General features: G+C 42.1%; 2 protein-coding genes across 6 annotated transcripts in view; both read left to right on the top strand.

The window, feature by feature from the left end:
* The first annotated feature begins 905 nt into the window (after positions 1 to 905).
* Positions 906 to 16635, top strand: LOC118965490 (cholesterol 24-hydroxylase-like). 2 transcript variants are annotated; one of them, XM_036984676.1, is made up of 16 exons: positions 906 to 1192; positions 1446 to 1523; positions 1645 to 1726; positions 1939 to 2012; positions 2234 to 2320; positions 2423 to 2561; positions 2837 to 2950; positions 3499 to 3661; positions 10101 to 10166; positions 10342 to 10414; positions 11029 to 11113; positions 12173 to 12283; positions 15002 to 15090; positions 15720 to 15786; positions 15963 to 16409; positions 16485 to 16635. In XM_036984676.1, exons 1-15 carry the CDS (start codon positions 1044 to 1046, stop codon positions 16116 to 16118), a joined length of 1533 nt encoding a protein of 510 aa, XP_036840571.1. In that variant the 5' UTR covers positions 906 to 1043; the 3' UTR covers positions 16119 to 16409; positions 16485 to 16635. The 2 variants fall into 2 exon arrangements, with proteins under 2 accessions (XP_036840571.1, XP_036840570.1); XM_036984675.1 differs by having other exon boundaries at positions 10291 to 10414.
* A 1208-nt stretch (positions 16636 to 17843) lies between these two features.
* Positions 17844 to 24280, top strand: part of LOC110529325 (coiled-coil domain-containing protein 85C-B) — a 104910-nt gene continuing 98473 nt past the window's right edge. For 3 of the 4 annotated variants that reach the window (XR_005052769.1, XR_005052770.1, XM_021611457.2), the window contains exon 1: positions 17845 to 19340. Coding sequence is in view for 2 of the 4 variants with exons in the window: in XM_021611457.2 (XP_021467132.1) it covers positions 18611 to 19340 (730 nt within the window). In the remaining 2 variants the exon portion in view is untranslated. Of the gene's footprint in view, positions 19341 to 24280 lie in introns of all 4 variants that reach the window. The other variant, XM_021611458.2, reaches the window with a different exon arrangement.

Here is a 24280-nt window from a genome sequence, read left to right as displayed (position 1 = left end):
TCCATGGAAAACAGCACAACAATCAAGAGAGAACAGGCACAGAGAGATCCTGAGAGTGACACACAGGGAACTGTAGAGGACGGTGGGGCAGTAAAGAGACCCCAGGCTGAAAGAAGGGAACGTGTTGATAAAGGTGCTGCTATAGCAGAAGCTATAATGGAACAAGCACACACTGAGGATGTTCAGGAGCCTCCAGACAATCCTAGGTGCAACCCAGAACGAAGGCACCGTTCACCAGACAGACTGGATTTATAAATAAACAAACAAAAACAAACTGTTCAAGTTCATATTAAAAGATGCAAAATAACTACAAGTTCTGGGAAATGTTTCAGTTGTGGTTTGGTAAAAAATACTCTGAGTGTATAAGAGAAGGAATGTTATGTTCTGTTAATTACTGATGTCCCCTTTAAGAATGGAGAACTCTTGGTCATGTGCAGTGTTGTTCTATGTTATTCTGGTACTAACTCGTTTTAGTAAATGTGAAGCTCCAGTTCAATTTCTTGTATTCAGAGTCTTTCGTATTATATAAATAAGTAATAAGAGCTAAGACACTACATTTACGTTCAAACGGCTCTCCTGTTAAGTAGTGACCTGCGACATATGCCTAGTTTCCTGAAACGGGTCACAAATGTGGAAAAAGGGAAGGGGTCTGAATACTTTCCCGAATGAACTGTATTTAAAAGATCTATATCCGAGTGAAGGCAGTTGTAAAGTAAGAATTGAACGTGTTAATGTTCATTCATAGTCGGAACATAGGATTTGTACTTTTACAGATCTATTTTAAAGTTTACATTTCATGTTTCACGCATGGCTTTTCTTACAATCCTAACAATTTACATACAAGAAAATGCAGAACCGCAGCCAAAAATAAATAATAATTAACGATCTGCTTAACGTGGACATATTTTATGCAGAGTAAACCCTCTCGCTTCACATATCTCTCTACTACTAGTACTACTACGGCTGACCAAATTCCGTCTCCAAAAACAACGCCCACATAACTGGTTTGCAGGGTCACCGCGAGCTACCGAGTCTTCGGAAATATGGCCCTTTTCTCTTTCTTTGCAGGTTGGATCGGTTATTTGTTTATTTGCCTGCTTGGATTGATTTTCATCGCATTTCTCTGTTTTTGTCTTTACATAAAATATATTCATCTGAAATATGATCACATACCGGGACCACCAAGGGATAGGTGAGTCAGTATGATGTAACTTGAATATTTATTTTAAAATGCTTTAGCTAAATGTTAGTTTCAACTATACTGAGTGGCGACATAACGCATCGGATTTGTTGATAAGGAACTACAGTAGGTGAAAGTTGACCTCAACAGCAGTCAGGGTCGCTGTTTCACCTGTCTTTTTCATTTTCACTTGGTGAAGGTATCACTCATGTCATAACGTTCTTATTTTTCATTTATGGATGAATTCGTCTCTTGTTCTCCCTAGTTTTTTATTTGGACATTTACCAACCATTCAGAGGGAGATGAGCAATGATCGAGTTGTCCACGACAAATTCCTGGAATGGTGAGTTGAATGCTATTGAGCAGCAGTAGACATACACGCACGCACGCACGCACGCACACACATACACATTATCAGGTGTTGTTTTTCCTGGGACAATAAAGATCTATTCCATCTTTGACAGGGCTGAGACTTATGGACCGGTCTACCGTATCAACGGTCTGCATGCTGTGATGTTGTGTGTGACCTGTCCTGATACCACCAAGGTAAACCTGTGAAATTACTGTAATTATAATCTCTGATGGACTGACTACGTAAACACCTGACCAAATTAAGCAAGATTTTAGTTCTGGGTTAACCAAGATTAGTGTAATCATATATTTTACCATGTTAATTTCCGAAATGAAAGTGCTGTAAAATAACCCATTACCCCAATTCCCCCTTCAAACCAAACGGACACTTTTATTTGTCTCCACAGGAAGTCCTGATGTCACCGAAGTACCCCAAAGCCCCACTGGTCTACAAGCGTCTCTTCAACCTGTTTGGACAGAGGTGAGTCCTCTGTATATTTCATGTTATCTAAATATACTTCCTACAACTATTTATTGTGTCAATGTTTTGGTTGGTTCAAACTCTTTCAACACAATCCCTTCTAATGCTGGTTATTGCATGCGTAGCCTACAGAGCATATAGACATTCAAACGGGACAACTTGGTCACTGGTCAGTTAATTCAGTCTTAGGGTAAATACTCTGTTGTCCTTCTTCTTCATAGGTTTTTTGGAAATGGCCTGGTCACAGCACAGAATCATGATGAGTGGTACAAAGAGCGAAGAATAATGGACCCTGCCTTCAGCAGTCTGTAAGTCACTATAATTGATCAATCGACTCATTGATCACTCCACTGATCAATCCATCCAGCCATCCATCTGTTCATCCATCCATCATTGCTGTGTATTGTTAGGTACCTGCGGGGTCAGATGGGTGCGTTCAACGAGAGGGCAGAGAAGCTGATGGATAAACTGGCGGACATGGCTGACACCAACACAGCTGCCAACATGCAACACATGTTCGACTGTGTGACACTGGATGTCATCACTAAGGTAACGGTCACTTCCTGTTACCCTCAGATCCCCACACTGCCCCTACAATTTATTATTTCTGTTATAAAGCTACATTTGTTTGTATATCTGACAGTAAAATTGTCATAACAGGCAGTTTTTTGCTTACGACAACTGATAACACACGCATTACCGAAGCAATACACAATTTAGTCTCATGCCAATGTGCTAGCTATAATTAGCATAACTAGAACCAGGAGTTTTACCTTATCATGATGTAAGATGTTGTCAGGCCTCTGTTTTTATATCATCTGTAGGTGGCGTTTGGAGTGGAGCTGGATCTGCTGAAGGAGAGTGACTCTCCGTTCCCCAACGCTATAGAGACGTGTCTGAAGGGAGTGATCCACTATGTCAGAGACTTCACCTTCCAGGTAAATAATGACATCAAACATGTTGGTGATGCTTGTCGAGAACGATGGCTTATTGAATTGATCTATTTGAAATCCTACAGTTTCATCAGATAAAATCCTGTGTTATAAGAAACAAATACAGTTAAAACATTGACACTCATGAACAGTTTGTTCTAGTCTCTTGTTTCCATCCTTCCAAGTAGGAAGCCTGTAAGATGTGGCTAAATGCACCATAATGCGCTTTACAGCGTCACATTCCCTAGATGTGATTTAAATAAATGGTCGGATGTCATATCTCTAAAGATGTAGGAGTTTATTTTGAGCCTGTTTGCTACAGCTGGAAAATAATCCTGCAGCAACAAAAATGTGAATTATTATGTTGATTATAATTAATATACTTTTTTTTGTAGGTGTTATTACATTTTACATCAAGTCTGATATTTTTAAGTGGAAATTACAAACTTTACAAGCCTCTTTAAACATTCAATACACACATTTGCATTTCCTGCAGTGCAGGAAAATTCACATAATTGAAAAAGAGTAATCAAATTAAGATCCTACATATGTAGCTCTACCCAAAGAACAAGAAGTTCATCAACGAGGTGAAGAAGTCTTGTCAGCTGCTGCGTTCGACAGGCAGACAGTGGATCAACGAGAGGAAAATGGCCGTCCAAAACGGAGAGGACGTTCCAAAAGACATCCTCACACAGATCCTCAAGACGGCTGGCAAAGGCATGTTGTAGTAGCCTGATCCTAGATCTGTTCGTGCTGTCTTGCCAACTCCTGCCACTGGTCTAGACAAGACGGCACAAACTGATCTGGTACCAGACTAACATTGGAGACCTTTTACCTGTCACTCTGCATGTGACTTGCTAAAACAGTGATGTTATTGATGAGGTTCAGTAGCACCAGGGCCAGGTTAATGCAGGGACTTACTGGGGCTTAAGCCCCTGGGCCCAGGGCCATGGGGGGCCCAAGAGGAAGCATAAAAATAAATTATATTTTCAACAAAAAAAGGGAAATATATACAGTATATATTATTCAGACCCCTTGACTTTTTCCACATTTTGTTACGTGACAGCCATATTCTAAAATTGATTAAATTGTTTTTCCCCCTCATCATTCTACACACTATACCCCATAATGACATCACAATACCCCATAATGATGAAGCAAAAACAGATTTTTAGAAATGTTTGCTAATTAAAAAAACTTGAAATATCACATTTACATAAGTATTCAGACCCTTTACTCAGAACTTTGTTGAAGCACCTTTGGCAGGAATTACAGCATCAAGTCTTCTTGGGTATGACGCTACAAGCTTGGCACACCTCTATTTGGGGAGTTTCTCCCATTCTTCTCATCATATCCTCTCAATCTCTGTCAGTTTGGATGGGGAGCGTCAGTGCACAGCTATTTTCAGGTCTCTCCAGAGATGTTAGATCGGGTACAAGTCTGGACTCTGGCTGGGCAACTCAAGGACATTCAGAGACTTGTCCCGAAGCCACTCCTGCGTTGTCTTGGCTGCGTGCTTAGGGTCGTTATCCTGTTAGAAGGTGAACTTTCACCCCAGTCTGAGGTACTGAGCGCTCTGTATCAGGTTTTCATCAAGGATCTCTCTGTACTTTGCTCTGTTCATCTTTGCCTCGATCCTGACCAGTCTCCCAGTCCCTGCCGCTTAAAAACATGCTGCCACCACCATGCTTCACAGTAGGGATGGTGCCAGGTTTCCTCCAGACGTGACGCTTGGCATTCAGGCCAAATAGTCCAGTCTTGGTTTCATCAGACCAGGGAATCTTGTTTCTCATGGTCTGAGAGTCTTTAGGTGTCTTTTGGAAAACTCCAAGCGGGCTGTCATGTGCCTTTTACTGAGGAGTGGCTTCTGTCTGGCCACTCTGTCTTAAAGGCCTTATTAGTGGAGTGCTGCAGATATGACTGTCCTTCTGGAAGGTTCTCCCATCTCCACAGATAAAAAACATATATATATATATATTTCACCTTTATTTAAACAGGTAGGCCAGTTGAGAACAAGTTATCATTTACAACTGCGACCTGGCCAAGATAAAGCAAAGCAGTGCAACAAAAAACAACAACACAGAGTTACACATGGGATTAACAAAAGTACAGTCAATAACAACAGAACAATCTATATACAGTGTGTGCAAATGGAGTAAGGAGGTAAGGCAATAAATATGCCACAGTAGCAAAGTAATTACAATTGAGCAAATTGATAGATGTGCAGATGATGATGTGCAAGTAGAAATACTGGTGCGCAAAAGAAAAAAAAAAGTAAATAAAAACAATATGGGGATGAGGTAAGTAGTTGGATGGGCTATTTACAGATGGGCTGTTTACAGCTGCAGCGATCGGTGAGCTGCTCAGATAGTTGTTGCTTAAAATTAGCGAGGGAGATATAAGTCTCCAACTTCAGTGATTTTTGCAAATCGCTCCAGTCATTGGCAGCAGAGAACTGGAAGGAAAGGCGGCCGAAGGAGGTGTTGGCTTTGGGGTTGACCAGTGAAATATACCTGCTGGAGCGAGTGCCACGGGTGGGTGTTGTTATGGTGACCAGTGAGCTGAGATAAGGCGGAGCTTTAACTAGCAAAGACTTATAGATGACCTGGAGCCAGTGGGTCGAGCGACAAATATGTAGCGAGGGCCAGCCGACGAGAGCATACAGGTCGTAGTGGTGGGTGGAACATGGGGCTTTGGTGACAAAATGGATGGGACTGTGATAGACTGCATCCAATTTGCTGAGTAGATTGTTGAAGGCTATTTTGTAAATGACATCGCCAAAGTCGAGGATCGGTAGGATAGTCAGTTTTACGAGGGTATGTTTGGCAGCATGAGTGAAGGAGACTTTGTTGCAAAATAGGAAACCGATTCTAGATGACATTTTTGTTGAAGGAATTTAATTCCTCTGTTTTAATTCCCAATCAAAATTAAACACTCTGTCAATTCATAAGGATTTGTAAGACCCCTTATTTTATAAGACTGGACAGAGCCCCAGTCTTAAAAGTCAAGTAACAGCCTTTAATTCAAGAGAGTACTGAGTTCATGCACATTTTACCACAGGTTATAAACTGAAAATGACGTCAGCGTTTTCTAAATGTTCCGTCTCTTCTTGACACTGGTAGAAAGGCTCTATAGATCTCAAGCCTTCCCTCCTCCCCTAGAGCCAAGGTCAGTCAGTGTAGATAAGCATTCTAGACAGTCTGGAGATAGTCCGTCCCTGTCATCTGGAGATAGTTCATTCATTTGTACCAAGGAACAGACCGTCATTGTTCTAAACTCTTGACTACATTATATTCAATACTGGGAGCAAGAGAGAAAATTCATACATGTACAGTAACATAATAGTATTCGGATTAGTCAGTCCTGATTGAAATGTATACATAATTAGTCATCATTGATAAAAATTTCCTTAACAATTTTGGATTGGAGATGCTTAATATGAGACTGGAAGGAGAGTTTATAGTCTAGCCAGACACCTCGGTATTTGTTGTTGTCCACATATTCTAAGTCAGAACCGTCCAGAGTAGTGATGCTAGTCGGGCAGGTGGGTGCGGGCAGCGATCGGTTGAAGAGCATGCATCTAGTTTTACTAGTATTTAAGAGCAGTTGGAGGCCATGGAAGGAGTGTTGTATGTCATTGAAGCTTGTTTAGAGGTTTGTTAACACAGTGTCCAAAGAAGGGCCAGATGGATGCAGAATGGCGTCGTCTGCGTAGAGATGGATCAGAGAATCACCAGCAGCAAGAGCGACATCATTGATGTATACAGAAAAGAGAGTGGGCCCGAGAATTGAACCCTGTGGCACACCCATAGAGATTGTCAGAGGTCCAGACAACAGGCCCTCCGATTTGACACACTGAACTCTATCAGAGAAGTAGTTGGCAAACCAGGCCAGGCAATCATTTGCTAAACCAAGGCTGTCGAGTCTGCCAATAAGAATGTTGTGATTGACAGAGTCGAAAGCCTTGGCCAGGTCGATGAATACGGCTGCACAGTAATGTCTCTTATCGATGGCGGTTTTGATGTCGTTTCGAACCTTGAGCGTGGCTGAGGTGCACCCATGACCAGCTCTGAAAACAGATTGCATAGCGGAGAAGGTATTGTGGGATGCAAAATGGTCAGTAATCTGTTTGTTAACTTGGCTTTCGAAGACCTTAGAAAGACAGGGTAGGATAGATATAGGTCTGTAGCAGTTTGGGTCTAGAGTGTCACCCCCTTTGAAGAGGGGGATAACCGCGGCAGCTTTCCAATCTTTGGGAATCTCAAACGATACGAAAGAGAGGTTGAACAGGCTAGTAATAGTAATATTTGATCGATTATTCATTCTCATTATTACATTATTATTACCTCATCAGTTCTCATTACTGAACATCGAAAACCCTTGGATATTTGCACAAACCCTAGCCTAAATTACCGATAAACAAATTGTCTTAATTATCTACTAACTAATTAACTAACTACATAATCACATAGAATGAAATAAACAAAGAGTAGATATTGGTTACTAACTAACGAAGTGCGCTGAGAGTCGGGAAGCAAGTTCAGGGAGTGAGTGTTTAAATAAATAAACACAACATCATACAAAATAAGAAACAGGAACAACGCACAGACATGACACAGTAACAGAAACAATGAGGCCTGGGGAAGGAACCAAAGGAAGTGACATATATAGGGCAGGTAATCAAGGAGGTGATGGAGTCCAGGTGAGTGTCATAATGCGCTGATGCGCGTAACGAGGGTGACATGTGTGCACCATAATGTGCAGCCTAGCGGCCGGAGTGGGAGCACACGTGATACTAACAATTATAGAAAAGTCCCTAGTGGACTAAGCCGATATGACGGCTTGGTATACAGAGGAAAGAGGTGGGGCAGATAAAGAGCGGGAAAGACAAGATGGATTACACACACAGTTGATAATTATAATAATTGAAATGCTAATCCTTTGCACATGAACAGCCGCTCATTTGAGAATAATTGCGATGTACATATTTACGTCCGTAAATCGTTGTTGCCTTTGTTGGAATCCGGTCCCTCTGCTGGAGAGTCAATCGACAGAAAGTCTCTGCTTGTGTTCATAATGGATACGTCAGGCCCATGGTTGTCGCAGAGAATAGATGTTTTGGCGGTTGTCGGTATTCTCATTCTAGACTTACAGAATTTCTAGCAATCATATGTCTAAGATTTGCTCTTATTCTGTAGTGATCAATAGTCTCAGAGTTTAACCATTTCCAGCCGTGTTGCCAAACTACAGGAGTATGTTCTAATGGACTATAGAATTGTAACCATTCCAACGTGGGGACTCTGTCCCGGCGTTCTCTGACTTAATGTATATTTTGTAGGAAGTGGGTTTTATACACTGTAGAAAAAGGGGTGGTTCTATGACACGTGATGTAATGTCTGGGCTCACGGGGGTGTGGCCACTGGCTTGTTAAAACTTAATAGCTAAACTACTATCTCTTTCAGAAGGCCACCTTGACATTACATCTTCTGACAAATAGTTTCATATTCAATCATATATTTTACACAACATTCAGATAGAAAATAAATAACTGAGAGATGTACACTTCCAAAGCTACCGTTATTCTGTGCCACCGTCCTTCCTAATGTCACAAAATAAAACACCTTTGACAGGATTGTTCTTTAAATACCCACATACCATTCCCACGTTCTCAAAAATATAAATATTGTTTAATTCTCCCATTTTGGGGAATAGGAGTTGAACAAAGAGATGCTCTTTGTTCCTTAGGTTTATTTCCCATTTCTTTCTGCATGACCAGGAATTTATGACCTGTTGTAAAGTCATAAAACTTGTGGTGTGAGAGAGGGGAGAGCCACGATAGACACCCCAAAGGGCCATGTCGTGACAGTAGTCACCTGGAATGCATTTCTATTAACAGGTTTGCTTTGTTAATTTGTGTTGTGACAAGGTAGGGATGGTATACAGAAGATAGCCATGTTTGGTAAAAGACCAAGTCCATATTATGGCAAGAACAGCTCAAATAAGCATAGAGAAATGACAGTTCATCATTACTTTAAGACATGAAGGTCAGTGGACTGGTGGAAATATGGTGGAAATATGTCCTTTGGTCTGATGAGTCCAAATTTGAGATTTTTTGGTTCCAACTGCCGTGACTTTGTGAAATTCAGATTAAGAAAACGGATAATCTTTGCATGTGTGGTTCCCATCGTGAAGCATGTAGGAGGAGGTGTGATGGTGTGGGGGGGCTTTGCTGATGACACTGTCTGTGATGTATTTAGAATTCAAGGCACACTTAACCAGCATGGCAACCACAGCATTCTGCAGCGATACGCCATCCCATCTGTTTTGCGCTTAGTGGGACTATCATTTGTTTTTCAATAGGACAATGACCCAAAACACACTTCCTGGCTCTGTAAGGGCTATTTGACCAATAATGAGAGTAATGGAGTGCTGCATCAGATGATCTGGCCTACAACATCCCCCGACCTCAATCCAACTGAGATAGATTGGGATGAGTTGGACCGCAGAGTGAAGGAAAAGCAGCCAACAAGTGCTCAGCATATGTGGGAACTCCTTCAAGACTGTTGGACGAGCATTCCTCATGAAGCTGGTTGAGAGAATGCCAAGAGTGTGCAAAGCTTCATAAAGGCAAAGGGAGGCTATTTTGAATAACCTAAAATATTAAATGTATTTTGATATGTTTAATAACACTTTTTTGGTTACTACATGATTCCATATGTGTTATTTCATACTTTCGATGTCTTCACTATTATTACACAATGTAGAAAATAGTAAAAATAAAGAAAAACCCTTGAATGAGTAGTTGTGTCCAATCTTTTGCCCTAAGCCCATACATAGGCAAATAAAAAAACTTTAAAAAGAACGTTATTTTTAAAATATATTTTAAATACATTTTTTGATCCAACCACAGGACGCCGCTTTCAATGTTCAAAATACTCCAGAGAGCATAATTTAGATGCAGAGGATCAATATTTTAAACACAATTGATTTGGGTTAAATTTTTATCACAAGCACATACAAGAAATTGCCAAAATCAAGGAAACACCAACGTAGTGTCTTAAAAGTGTGTTTGGCACGGGGCCTATGAGTTCTTAATCGGGCCCTGAGTAGCACTATTGTTTCAATGCTGCAAACTGATATATTTCCATAATTTCAGAGGAAAACATAGCAAACGATGATGAGGAGCTTATGCTGGACAACTTTGTGACGTTCTTCATTGCGGGTACGTCTCCCTGAAACAAGCACTATTCTTTATTTTATTCCATCTTAGTAATATAGTTTTTCCCACACAATTGAAGTTTGAAGAAACAAAAGTGACAGTGCTTTTGCTGTTTTAATCTTGACAGGGCAAGAGTCAACAGCCAATCAACTAGCTTTTGTTGTTTTAATCTTGACAGGGCAAGAGTCAACAGCCAATCAACTAGCTTTTGCCGTCATGGAACTGGGAAGGCTGCCAGAGATACTGACGAAGTAGGTGTCACACCCTGATCTATTTCACCTGTCCTTGTGATTGTCTCCACCCCCTCCAGGTGTCGCTTATTTTCCCCAGTGTATTTATCCCTGTGTTTCCTGTCTCTCTGTGCTAGTTCGTACTATCAAGGCACAAGACGAGACCAAAATGCAGACACAGGAGGCAGATGGTTGCAGTCTTACAATGTTAATTAATCCAAAGGGGTAGGCAAGTGAATGGTTGTGGACAGGCAAAAAGGTCAAAACCAGGAGGACAAAAAAAAGGTCCAGGAGTCTAGGAGGTACAGAGTGGCAGACAATGTCCAAAATCAGGCAAGGGTCAAAACCGGGAGGACTAGAAAAAAGGAGAAATGCAAAAAGCAGGAGAAAGGGAAAAACGCTGGTTGACTTGGAAACATACAAGAAGAACTGGCACAGAGAAACACGAAACACAGGGATAAATACACTGGGGAAAATAAGCAACACCTGGAGGGGGTGGAGACAATCACAAGGCCAGGTGAAACAGATCAGGGCGTGACAGTAGGACTTGTTTTCATAATTTATATCTTGGTTATTGATCATTTCTGTAATAAAAACCGGTTGGTTGAGTTTGTGAGTGTCTCTGACCTCTCCAGGGTGAGGCAGGAAGTGGATGACGTCATCGGGATGAAACAGGAAATCAGCTTTGACGACCTGGGGGAAATGACCTACATGTCTCAGGTAAATGATCTACCTGTCTCGTGTCCATTTTGTGTTGTCTTGTCATTACTACTTACTAGCACTATTTTATACTATACAAAAAAAAATACTGGAAAGTTGCTTAGTAGCTGGAAGCAGAGCTGCCATTTCTGTCGGTGCCATCTCAACTATACTTGTACTATATTAACTGCAGTTAACTGTGTGACCAACTGGATGTAAACCCGGTTCGTCTGAATGCTACAAGACTGTTTTAGCCGGCTGAGCTAAAGCCTATTACATCCCACTGGGCAACAACTGGTTCATTCAACATTGTTTCCACATCATTTCAACTAAAAAACATCTATGCGGGCCTCCTGGGTGGCAGTGGTCTAAGGCTGTGCCATCAGAGACTCTGGGTTCGAGCCCAGGCTCGACGCACAATTGGCCTAGCGTCGTCCGGGTTAGGGAGGGTTTGGCCGGTAGGGATATCCTTGTCTCATCGCGCACCAGCGACTCCTGTGGCGGGCCGGGCGCAGTGCGCACTGACCAGGTTGCTAGGTGTACAGTGTTTCCTCCGACACATTGGTGAGGCTGGCTTCAGGGTTGGATGCGCACTGTGTTAAGAAGCAGTGCGGCCTGGTTAGGTTGTGTTTCGGAGGACGCATGGCTCTCGACCTTCGTCTCTCCCGAGCCCGTTTGGAAGTTGTAGCGATGTTAGTAGTTACTGTCTTCTCAATTGGATATCGCGAAATTGGGGCGAAAAAGGGGGTAAAAAACAAACATCTATGCGACGACGTTGAATCAATGTGGAAAACCGATTGGATTTGCAAAAAGACTTAAGGCCATTTCGTCTTTTTGCACCCAACTTTTAACCTAAATCCAATGACATGGTGAAATGTTTTGTTGATTTCACGTTTAATTAATGTTGACAACTAAATCAAATATAAATCAAAAACTAGACGTTGAATTGATGTCTGTGCCCAGTGGGATGTACCTCAGGGAGCTAACGCAAGTGTTCAAGTCTCGGGTCACGTAACTCTTCACATCGTCAATTAATCAGCATGTTGTGTTTGATTCATATCATCTCCCCCCCCCCGTCAGGTTTTGAAGGAGACTCTAAGGTTGTACCCTACAGCACCAGGCACTTCTCGTTTCATCCCCAACGACATCGTCATCAACGGCATCCCCATCCCTGCAGGAGTCACATGCGTCGTGAGTAGTCACCTCAAAAACAATGTGGAGGAGTGATGACTGTTGTTGTATGATAATATCTCTAAGTTTAGTTGTGGTGTTAACATGTGATACGCTGTGGTACCTCAATGTAGTAAAGGAATGAAGTATCCTTGTCTAAGCCAGTGTGGCTCATACCTCAATGTGGTAAAGGAATGAAGTATCCTTGTCTAAGCCAGTGTGGCTCATACCTCAATGTAGTAAAGGAATGAAGTATCCTTGTCTAAGCCAGTATGGCTCATACTGGGGTGGCAGGGTAGCCTAGTGGTTAGAGCATTGGACTAGTAAGTCCAATGCTCCATTTCAAATCCCCGAGCTGACAAGGTACAAATCTGTCGTTCTGCCCCTGAACAGGCAGTTAACCCACTGTTCGTTCCTAGGCCATCATTGAAAATAAGAATTTGTTCTTAACTGACTTGCCTAGTTAAATAAAGGTGAAATCAATAATAAAAAAATACACAGAATGTATTTTAAAACAGAATTGTAGGAACTCCAAAGTGGTTTTTCCACTTGAATATTGGTGTGAAACACTTTCTTTGGTTTCATGTGAAAGGCAGCATCGAAACTCAAAAACTGTGTTTCTCATACAATCAATGATTTAGAAATACAAATGGTTTATCGCCTAAATATTGATTATATAGATAGATATATCAATATAAATATTGATTGATGATAAGGGCCTATAGAAAGAAAAAAAATATATTTGTGGAATTCTACCTCTATTCTTTTAATGCTTTACTTAGACAGGTTAGAAACAGGAGGGGCAGTAACATGGCACATTTTGCGCTCCAGAGTGGAGTGCTTGAGGCGTCACTACAGACCCGGGTTTGATCCCGGGCTGTGTCGCAGCAGGGGAGACCCATGAGGTGGCGCATAATTGGCACAGCATCGTCAGGGGACACGGTTGCCAGTTGTATGGTGTTTCCTCCGACACATTGGTGCGGTTGGCTTCCGGGTTAAGCAAGCAGTGTGTCAAGAAGCAGTGCGGCTTGGCAGGGTCATGTTTCGGAGGACTGATGGGTCTCGACCTGAGTCCGTACAGGTGTTGCAGCGATGGGACAAGACTGTAACTACCAATTGGGGAGAAAAAGGGGTAAAAAGTTAATAATAAATAAAAAATACATGATACATTTAGTTGATATTTTACCCACTCGGCCACACTGTAAAAATGATTCTGGGCTGAATTGAAATTGAATCTAAAAAACGACCAACTTAAATATATATTTAATAAAAATGAAAGCAAGTTGTGCAGAGCCTGTGGTCTAAAGGTAACACGCCTGGTTTAGACAGGTCACCCCTTGCCCACTGTAGACTGGGGTTCAATTCCCCAACACTTCAATCTGTTTCTCCCACCTGTCTGTATCCCCTCTGTCATTTCAGAAATGTCTCAATAGAGGAAAAATACCCCCGAATGTATGCAACTTATTTCTATGATTTGTTAATTTCATTTTACCAAAGTAACGTAAATCCAATTTTAATGAACAACTAATCCACCTGGACTATTTACATTGACCCCCCCTTGTTTTTACGCAGCTCCTTGCTGTTTACTATCTGTGCATAGTCACTTAGAAATGACCTTAACTAACCTGTACCCCCGCACATTGACTCAGTAGCCCTACCTTACCCCCTGTATATAGCCTCCACATTGACTCAGTAGCCCTACCTTACCCCCTGCATATAGCCTCCACATTGACTCAGTATAGCCTCGTTATTGTTATGTATTATTTATTGTGTTAACGTTAGATTGATTTGATTAATTTTACTTTAGTTTATTTAGTAAATAACTCTTTCTTAAAACTGCATTGTTGGTTATTAAGGGCTTGTAAGTAAGCATTTCACGGTAAGGACTACATCTGTTGTATTCGGCGCATGTGACAAATTTGATTTAATATGTTACTCAAAGTTTAAGCATCTTTTATTAGGATAACCAAAGTGAGAGACAATATATTGATTGAACCCATTGGAAGTCTTTGGTTTTAATCACCTTTCATTTATCTTGAAGCGTGACTCTGTTTTTAGAGGATTGTGGGTAATTCAACATTTTTAGACTATAATTCTTTCACACATTGTTGTGTACATGTTTGAAGAAAGAAGACTGTGTTTCTATATGGGTATTAAGCAGTTTGTTGTGTAATGGATCATGATGAACGGATATCAAAACTGTCAGGCATTTTGACGTTCAATGAGGACAGCACCCATTCCCACATTCACGAGTTTCAGTGGAAGAGGCAACTGCAGAGTCCTCGGTTCTTGCAGTTCAACCTCCAGTTACTGCTGGTGGTTTGAACACTGCGCTTGACAATGCCTGCCAAAATGGTATGCAGTATCATGATCAAATGATCAAATACATAACACAATGTTAAACATTAAGACACCAGATAAAGGGATCTGATTCTGCACTAGACAGAACTCGAAACACCAAAATAGTGTTAGTGCTCCCAGTCCCTGGCAAGGTGTTGCACAATATTTGATTTAGTGCTGTTACAACACACCATGAAATGTTTCGAAACAAATCAGGATTATGTGTTTCGTCTCCTTCAAGTTGGTGGCAGCTCAGTTGCCACTAGTTTAGGTGTTACATTTCCCTTCATCTTAACAGTGTAGTCAACACCTCATTAACTATTTTGGGTGTGGGTGTACTTATTTTATTTCCTAAAGTGTCTTAAATCTTTTGTTTTCCTCTATCTTGTCTGTCTACAGTTCAGTTCGTATGTCTGTGGAAGGTTGGATAAGTTCTTTGAGGACCCGCTGAAGTTTGACCCTGAGAGGTTCCATCCAGACGCTGCCAAGTAAGTCACACGATACGTTTTCATTGTTTTATTGTTTCTTTACAACATTTGAATTGATTAAAGCAGAACTGAACTCGAGAATCAACTTCTCTCGTTGAAAACGGCATATGCTACATTAATATTAGCCAGAAACATTTCTTCCTGTGCCAAAATTGACTAAAAAGTGCAAGTAGGTTAATTTTGCTAATAAAGTCTGTATCATCCAAAAAGGAGTTTTGTGAGTTTTGTGTACAAGAGTTCATCATTACTTACATGGTGGTTGGGTTTTGATTTCGCCCACTAACACGGGAGAAACAGCTGCGGTGATTGTGCTCTATCCGATGGTACGGCACAACACACAGACAGTGAGACAGACCTGGCCTGCAGGGCAGGGGATCAGACTTTGTTTACATGAGACAACAAGTTATGCATTTTATACTGCACCAAACAACCTAGCTGTATGTAAAATTGCCCGACTAAAACCTAGTCGACAAAAATGCCCTAACAGCTTTCTTGAGTTATCTTAGATTCATTCTGACTATTTTGAGGACACACCCACCTAATTTCTCTTAATGAGCAACAGAAAAATCTGTGCGTTCAGTCACTCTTTAAGAGCTAACCGACATGTTGTGTTTGTTTCTGTCCTGAAGACCCTATTACTGCTTCTACCCCTTCGCCCTGGGACCACGCTCATGTCTGGGACAGAGCTTCGCACAGGTGAGCAGACTGTCCATATGAAATACATTGAAACAACTTTATTTGGGATTGTTCTCTGCTGATCCTATTATCCATCCTAGTTAGATTACTCCTGGACTTCTGCCTCCATTATATACTTTTTTTTATAGTTGAGCACACCAGATTTGTCATCCTTTAAAGAGATCTGTTGTTCACAGATGGAGGCCAAGGTAGTGATGGCCAAGCTGCTCCAGAGGTTTGACTTCAGCCTGCTGCCTGGCCAGTCCTTTGACATCCTGGACACTGGGTCTTTGAGACCAAAGAGTGGAGTGGTGTGTAACATCAGACACAGAGGACAGACACCCGCAGCCTGACCTGACTGGGACCTGAACATGACTAGCACTTCTCTATAACATACTTGTCTTATTTCTTCTACTTCCTAGTGGAGCAAATTATCTCTTTCTTTCAATGAAGCACCTTATTGAATATCTAGCTATTTTTAATGAAAATGGATGTTGAATAATTATGTTTATTCTTTGTATCAATGGTGAAATAATATCTTAAATATGATGGTTCTATGTGATGAAGAGTTACTAGGACAGACTTGACATAGGAGTGTTTGTATTTGTGCTGATTCCATGTTGTTAATTTACCCTTATCATGTAGTTACTATGCAGTTTACCTTTTATCACATATATAAAGGCTACTATGCAGTATACCATTTATCACATAATATAAAGGTTACTATGCAGTATACCATTTATCACATAATATAAAGAGATTTATAAAGTATATATTAACTTCTTTGATGAACTTCCTAACCAACATTACCACAGTGCCTCTGTTGGAGTGAATTTACTATATTTTAATAAAATAATTGACCAAACATCACTGAGCTCCAGAAGATTAGAATACTTTTGTGCACAAGGTCATCGCTGTGAACCTGCAGACAAACCAAGAACATTCATTCTCATGTTTTGTATCTTTCTCGTTTACACCCATATTTATTTTACTAGGCAAGTCAGTTAAGAACAAATTCTTATTTTCAACGACAGCCTAGGATCAGTGGGTTAACTGCCTTGTTCAGGGGCAAAATGACAGATGTTTTCACAATGTCACCCATCCTAAAAATCTAAGTAGAGCTCTTCCACTTGCTATTCAGTCAACAGGTGTCTAAAATGACCCATCTAGAGGTCATATGGGGCAGCAGGTAGCCTAGTGGCTAGTAACCAAAAGATTGCAAGATCGAATCCCTGAGCTGACTAGGTTAAAGTCAATCAAGTGTGGTATTTATTTTTCTCTGTAGCCTCAGCATTGTTGTTTCTTCATTAATTAGTCCAACGTCTGGAATGGTGTATCCATTGTTGGAATTGGGTCAACATGCCAGTGCAAGGATGTGTAGACTAAAGCTAACATTTGCGAATAGCATTTAACAGGGCTATGTCATTCAGTTGACTGAAAACAAGAGTGCTTCACTGTGTAACTTTAATAACATGTTTATAGACAACAAACAATGCAGTTTTAAGAAAATACCAAACAAAAAGTAAGATATAAGAAAAACATAATTAAAGAGCAGCAGTAAATAACAAAAGCGGGCCAATGTGCCACCTGTGTCGAGGTAATTGAGGTAATATGTACATGTAGGTAGAGTTATTAAAGTGACTATGCATTGAAAATAAATAATGCAAGTAGTCTGGGTAGCCATTTGATTAGATGTTCAGGAGTCTTATGGCTTGTCCGGTACCACTTGCTTGACATGGTTATAGCAGAGCATGTAGAAATCATAGATGTAATCATGCTGTAGTTTTCAGAATGAACCATTGACTATGTTGTTTTAGAAAAAAAATACAAAATAATAGCTAGTGGTCTATTTTCATAATTATTCTGTTTAATTTCTATTCCTGTCTCAAATCAACTGGAACTGACCATTTCAATTGCAGATTGCTATTTTCAAAACAGATCCATTTGATAAATTCTATTGATAATTCATGTATTTTCACCTCATAACGTGTGAAGTTCCTCACTGGGCCGTTCATTGCATGGAGTTGGCACGCTCTCCATCTCGCTACCTGCCTGCGTCTTGATTGGCCGTCTTGACCGAGATCCTACTATACCATTTCAAACCCGAGTCTGCGCTACTCTACAGTCTGCGGAAGCAGGGGAGGACCGTGCAAATTCCCAACGAGCTCCGGGATTCAATCCGCTGCCAAGGCACTCACCAGTCACCACTTCGGGGAAAAAAGGCTTATTTTTGAAAGAGCTCGAGCACTGTGTCTGTTGTAAAATTCGTTCGTTTCCGTTGTCTCGGAAAAGCAACATGCTGGTATAGTAAATATAGGGCTAATAGTTGTTTTTTTATTCCTTCCAAGCGCACATTTCTGTTGGATTTTTATCTGAATAATTATTTATTTTCGTGGATATTTTCGTTATTTTCTTCCACGGTGGAACGTGCGGAGCACGATGTGCACATGCGGTGGGATGCTCAGGGTTCTCCTGACAGTTCTCAGTTGAGTGATGGAGATTTGATCGGTAAACATTCGCTTGTTTTGTTTTTACACAATATATACATAATTTATGAACGAATGAAAAAATACCAAGAAGGACTGCAAAGATTCGACAGTGATCTTTTTTGAAAGAGTTGTGCGTGCAGTCTTCTGCATGGTTGCTATAGCCAACATCTCATTGCCATTTTAATTTGTTTAATTTAACTTTTCCATCCGAAGTGCCACTGTTAGCATCATTTCCGTATCATGTATTCACATTTCAATACAATTCCGCAATTGAGACTCGGCTAGTTTAGCCTAAATATCCAGCTTATTTCCGTACCGTTATTGGACCGAGGAGAGAGCACAGACCCGACGGAGAAATGGCTAAAAACCCGTCCGAGGGACCCAATGAGCCAGATCTGAATCAGCTACCGGACGAAGAGCTGCTGCAATGGGGCAAGGAGCAGCTGGTCAACAGGCTAAGGAGAGTGGACAGCGAGAAGTTATACCTGATGATCGAGCACGGCAACATGATGAAAGACGTTAACCGGAGGCTGCAGGTGCACCTGCACGAGATCCGCAACCTGAAGGAGATCAACCAGAAGCTCCAGGACGACAACAACGAGCTGCGCGAGCTCTGCTGCTTCCTGGACGACGACCGGCAGAAGGGCAAGAAGCTGTCCCGGGAGTGGCAGCGGTTTGGCCGGTACTCCGCGAACGCCATGTGGAAGGAGGTGGGCACCTACCAGCTGAAGCTCAAAGAGCTCGAGGCCAACCAGGAGACAGTGGTGCGAGAGAACACGGACCTGAAGGAGATCATCTTCATGCTGGATGAGGAGAGGAACGGAGCCGGTTCCCGGAGCTCCATAGACTCTCAGTCCAGCCTCACCAACCTGAACGGCGGGACAGGGATAGTTCGGGACTTCGGGGATGGCAGTAGTACCTCCAGCACGGGGAGCACAGGTAGCCCTGACCACCACCACAGCCACAACCACATACACAAGCTGCCCGCAGAGAGGGAGGGCAAGCTGGGCAGCACCTTCCAGAGGAGGTCCATGGACGACCTGTCAGCGCCACACCATCACAGGAGCATCCCTAATGGACTCAATGGTATGTTTATACACCTGTAATACACACCTGCCATACACTTGTCATGGCCTACATCGGTCCACACATCTGTATGCAGCTGCCCACACCTGGACGCAACTGTCCATAGGCCATCTCATCTCAATGGTCCATACCAGCCGGGCGTGAGCTGGGATGTTAAATGCATAGGAGAAGGGGGGGATATCATTATTATTGATATTTGTACAGAATTGTTGAGGGAGATTGCAAGTAAGCATTTCCCTGCACTGAATACCTGCTGTAAACTAAGTCATTTTTAAAATTTGAATTAGACATTCCACCAGCAGTAGGGACTAAAAATGCAGAGTCATCTCTATATGACTCTGAGACAGACTGACTATTCAGACAGACTGACCCTTCAGACAGACTGACCCTTCAGACAGACTGACCCTTCAGACAGACAGACCTCTATGATAACACAGAGACATTGGACAGTGATGCTGCCTGAGTACCCCTCCCTCCTCCAGACGGATTCAGTCAAGGCCCGCACAGCAGTGGATCAACCTGCCATATGACAGTCTGACTGACTGACAGTTTTTTTTTCTCCCCCCGACAGACAGCCAGCCTAAACTACTATTATTGTTGTGATTACCTCACTGTTTCTGTGTTTAAATCCTCTTCTCATCCTGAGAGGAAGTCATGATTGGGATGCTTACTGTAACACATGTAATGTACACGCGCTCACACACACGCGCTCGCACACACACGCACGCACGCACGCACGCACGCACATCACACACACACACACACACACACACACACATACATACACACACACACACACACACACACACACACACACACACATACACACACACACACACACACACACACAAACACACACACACACACACACACACACACACACACACACACACATACACACACACACACACACACACACACACACACACACACACACACACACACACACACACACTGGATGCCTGAGTAGCCTCTTCAGTGTCCTACCATCAGATTGATGTGTGGTGAATTAGGTCACTGAGTATCACGGCCCTGAAGGAAGAAGAGATGACTATTTTAATCGCTTTTAGAAGGGCTCAGGAAAATTGATTTTGGATGAGTTCACTGATTATCCCTGTTGTCTTTGGCTCTTGGGGAGCTGTCTCTCTCTCGTCTCTTTCTCTCTCTTTCTTTCTTTCTTTCTTTCTTTCTTTCTTTCTTTCTTTCTTTCTTTCTTTCTTTCTTTCTTTCTTTCTTTCTTTCTCTCTCTCTCTCTCTCTCTCTCTCTCTCTCTCTCTCTCTCGTCTCTCTCTCTCTCTCTCTCTCTCTCTCTCTCTCTCTCGCTCTCTCTCTCTCTCTCTCTCTTTGTCTCTGGCCTGCTTAGGGTCTTTCTCTCAATTTCAATTCAATTCAGGGGACTTTATTGACATGAAAAGTTAAATTAGTTACATTGTCAAAGTATACATATAACAAAAAAAGTGTGACCAACAGCAATAATGCATCAATATCAATGAGAATAATAATCCATTAAAGCAATAGTTGTAAGGCAGTAAACATGACAGAGAAGCCCCATGACATGGTATGAAAGCCAAAAACAAAATGGGAAATATGAATGACATTACATTGCATTACATTTTCACTAGCTGTCCCTCAGGTTGTAGCAGGAGGACACATATTTGGCTGCCAAAACATTTAGTCTTTTCACCCAATAAATATGAGATTTTTTTTTCTTCATTTTTTTTAGTTTCAAATTTTTTGTAATGATTTAAAATTTTGTGGAAAGAAAGATTCTCTTATGTCTGAGTATTTGTCACAGTGTAATAGGAAATGCAGCTCTGTCTCTACCTCTCCCCTGGAGCAGAGTGAGCACAACCTGTCTTCTCTGGGCAGCCAGGTTTGTCTGTGACGACCGGTCTCTATAGCCAGACTGTGCTCACTGAGTCTGTACCTAGTCACTGTTTTCCTCAGTTTTCTATCAGTCACAGTGGTCAGATAGTCTGCCGCCATGTACTGTCTGTTTAGAGCCAAATAGCATTGAAGTTTACTTTGATTTTATGTGGTGTCTTTCCAATAGGTGATTATATTTTTATTTTTGCTTTGTGATGATTTGGTTGGGCCAGATTTTCTGAGTGCTGTCCTGAGGCTCTCTGTCTCTCTGTGGTTGGTTGGGTTAGTGAAGTGAGCTTCAGAACCATCTGACTGAGGGGACTGTTCTCTTGTTCCATCTCTTGACATTGTAGAGCTGTGTGATGAAATGTTTTGGGGTCACTTGTTTTTAGATGGTTGTAAAATTTGATGGCTCTTTTTTTCTATTCGAATGAGGAGGGGGTATTGGCCCAATTCTGATCTACAGGAGTTATTTTCTTTGCACTTTCAATACAGTCTTGCAAAACTCTGTATGCAGTATTTCAATTGGATGTTTGTCTCTCCCTCTCTCTCTCTCTCTCTCTCTCTCTCTCTCTCTCTCTCTCTCTCTCCCAAGGGTCTCTAACTCTCTCCCAAGGGTCTCTAACTCTCTCCCAAGGGTCTCTAACTCTCTCCCAAGGGTCTCTAACTCTCTGCTAAGGGTCTCCGTCTCTCTGCTAAGGGTCTCCGTCTCTCTGCTAAGGGTCTCCGTCTCTCTGCTAAGGGTCTCCGTCTCTCTGCTTAGGGGACATTTGAAATGCATCAAGCCGACTAGAAATCAATGAATGTGCTGTTCTAAGACCTAAATACCCAGGCTTTAGCAGAGTGTTGGATGAAATACCATAATGAAATAGGATGCTAAGCCTAGTTTAATCTGCACATCACCACCATTACCCCACCCACGCTCACGTACGTACGCACACTCACTCACTCACTCACTCACTCACTCACTCACTCACTCACTCACTCACTCACTCACCACAATGATTTGTTCTTTAGGATAAATACAGTCTGTTTCGTGCTGTAGCATACAAACAGACAGGCCGCCTAATTCCAGCCTCTGATTCGTTTGTTTTAGGAACGCAACACGGGTGCACTTCCTCAAGGAAATATTGTTCTATGTTCTGATTCCACAGCTGGTGTCTTTTGAGATTCCAGGAATTTTAGAATCTTAAAACCCTGAAGGTAGATATCCCGTATCCTAACAGCATGTTAGCAAACGGAGCTGTTTTTAATCTGCACACAAACACATTTTTTTGGCCATGTTTGTGCATCATTGCGTAACAGCAATATTGTGTGTGCTTGTCTGCCTGTGGCGGAATGGGGCTGGGCAGGGCTCACCTCTCTAGCCTCTCTAAGCTGATGTTACGCTAAGCCCCTGAACCAAACCGTCCGTCTATGCCCTGGACTGACACTGTACTGTACAACCCTATGCTCAAATCTTTTTTGATGGGGACATTCTCTCCACTATCCCAGCTCTCTCCTCACTCAGTCAGTGTCAGTCAGTCAGTCAGTCAGAGCCAGTCAGTCTGACTGACTCAGTCAATCAGTTAGTAAGCCAGAGCCAAGCTGATGGATGAGGAGAGGATGGGATGTGTAGGTCTGATGTTTGAAGTCCAAGGGGAACAGTTAGTTAGTTGCTGACTGGATGCTGAGTTCTGTAGCTTCAGTCAGGGCATCCAGATGCCAAGGAAGCCCTGGGGACTTTAGTAAACAAACATTAAAACCGTTACCGAGGTGCTAAATGAGAGACCACTGTGCCAGAGTGGGAGGATGGGCAGATGGATGGAAGAAGGGGAGGAGTGGGAATTCTAGAGCTGGCATGCTCTTAAAGAATGAATCCAACCAACAACTACAGAAAACTATTGTTCTGCCTCGTCTCCACTCAAAAAGATCCCCCACATAGCCCTCGCCACATTTCTGGCTCCTCTACCCCTTAAGAAAGAGGAGGGAGAGAGAGCAAGCAAGGGGCGCGAGACAGGCAAGCAAACAAAAGGCCTTCAAAGAGGCTTGGTAGTGGGGGGTTGGCTGGGAGGTGGTGGGGGGGGTTAGGCTAGGGAGAGGTGGCGGTATTGCTAGGGTGAAGTAGTCGGTAGGCTTGGTAGTAGTGGTGGGGGGGCAGGACAGGGGAGGAGTTTCTGGTGGATCCTGCTGTCAGTGTAATTGCATTTTTGAGTCAGTTTGAGTCTGGTGACACTCCCCCTCTCCTCTTGGGGATAACTAGCTCTATACACACATATCTAAAGTTGATCTTTCTTAACCTGGAGAGATGGAGGAATGCATACCGCATAAGCCTAGCCTATAAGTGTTGAAACACCAATGGATGCTTTACATGCAACTTCTTTTTCCAGACCTCTGTTTGCTGGGATGGGTTATTAAAGATCTTTGATGGGATGGGTTATTAAAGATCTTTGATGGGATGGGTTATTAAAGCTCTTTGATGGGATGGGTTATTAAAGATCTTTGATGGGATGGGTTATTAAAGATCTTTGATGGGGTGGGTTATTAAAGATCTTTGATGGGGTGGGTTATTAAAGATATTTGATGGGGTGGGTTATTAAAGATCTTTGATGGGATGGGTTATTAAAGCTCTTTGATGGGATGGGTTATTAAAGATCTTTGATGGGATGGGTTATTAAAGCTCTTTGATGGGATGGGTTATTAAAGATCTTTGATGGGATGGGTTATTAAAGATCTTTGATGGGGTGGGTTATTAAAGATCTTTGATGGGGTGGGTTATTAAAGATCTTTGCTGGGATGGGTTATTAAAGATCTTTGATGGAATGGGTTATTAAAGATCTTTGATGGGATGGGTTATTAAAGCTCTTTGATGGGATGGGTTATTAAAGATCTTTGATGGGATGGGTTATTAAAGATCTTTGATGGGGTGGGTTATTAAAGATCTTTGCTGGGATGGGTTATTAAAGATCTTTGATGGAATGGGTTATTAAAGATCATTGATTGATTGAAGCCTGAATTAAAACTATGCCTGAAACCATACTTGCCTGTACATTGCGTGTCCCTATGTATACAACCGTGCGTGAGGCTACCCTTCC

Source organism: Oncorhynchus mykiss, chromosome 8 (genome assembly GCF_013265735.2).
Source record: "Oncorhynchus mykiss isolate Arlee chromosome 8, USDA_OmykA_1.1, whole genome shotgun sequence".
NCBI classification, from domain to species: Eukaryota; Metazoa; Chordata; class Actinopteri; order Salmoniformes; family Salmonidae; genus Oncorhynchus; species Oncorhynchus mykiss.
The sequence above is the reverse complement of the archived record's forward strand: the minus strand, read 5'-3'. Positions and strand labels throughout refer to the sequence as shown.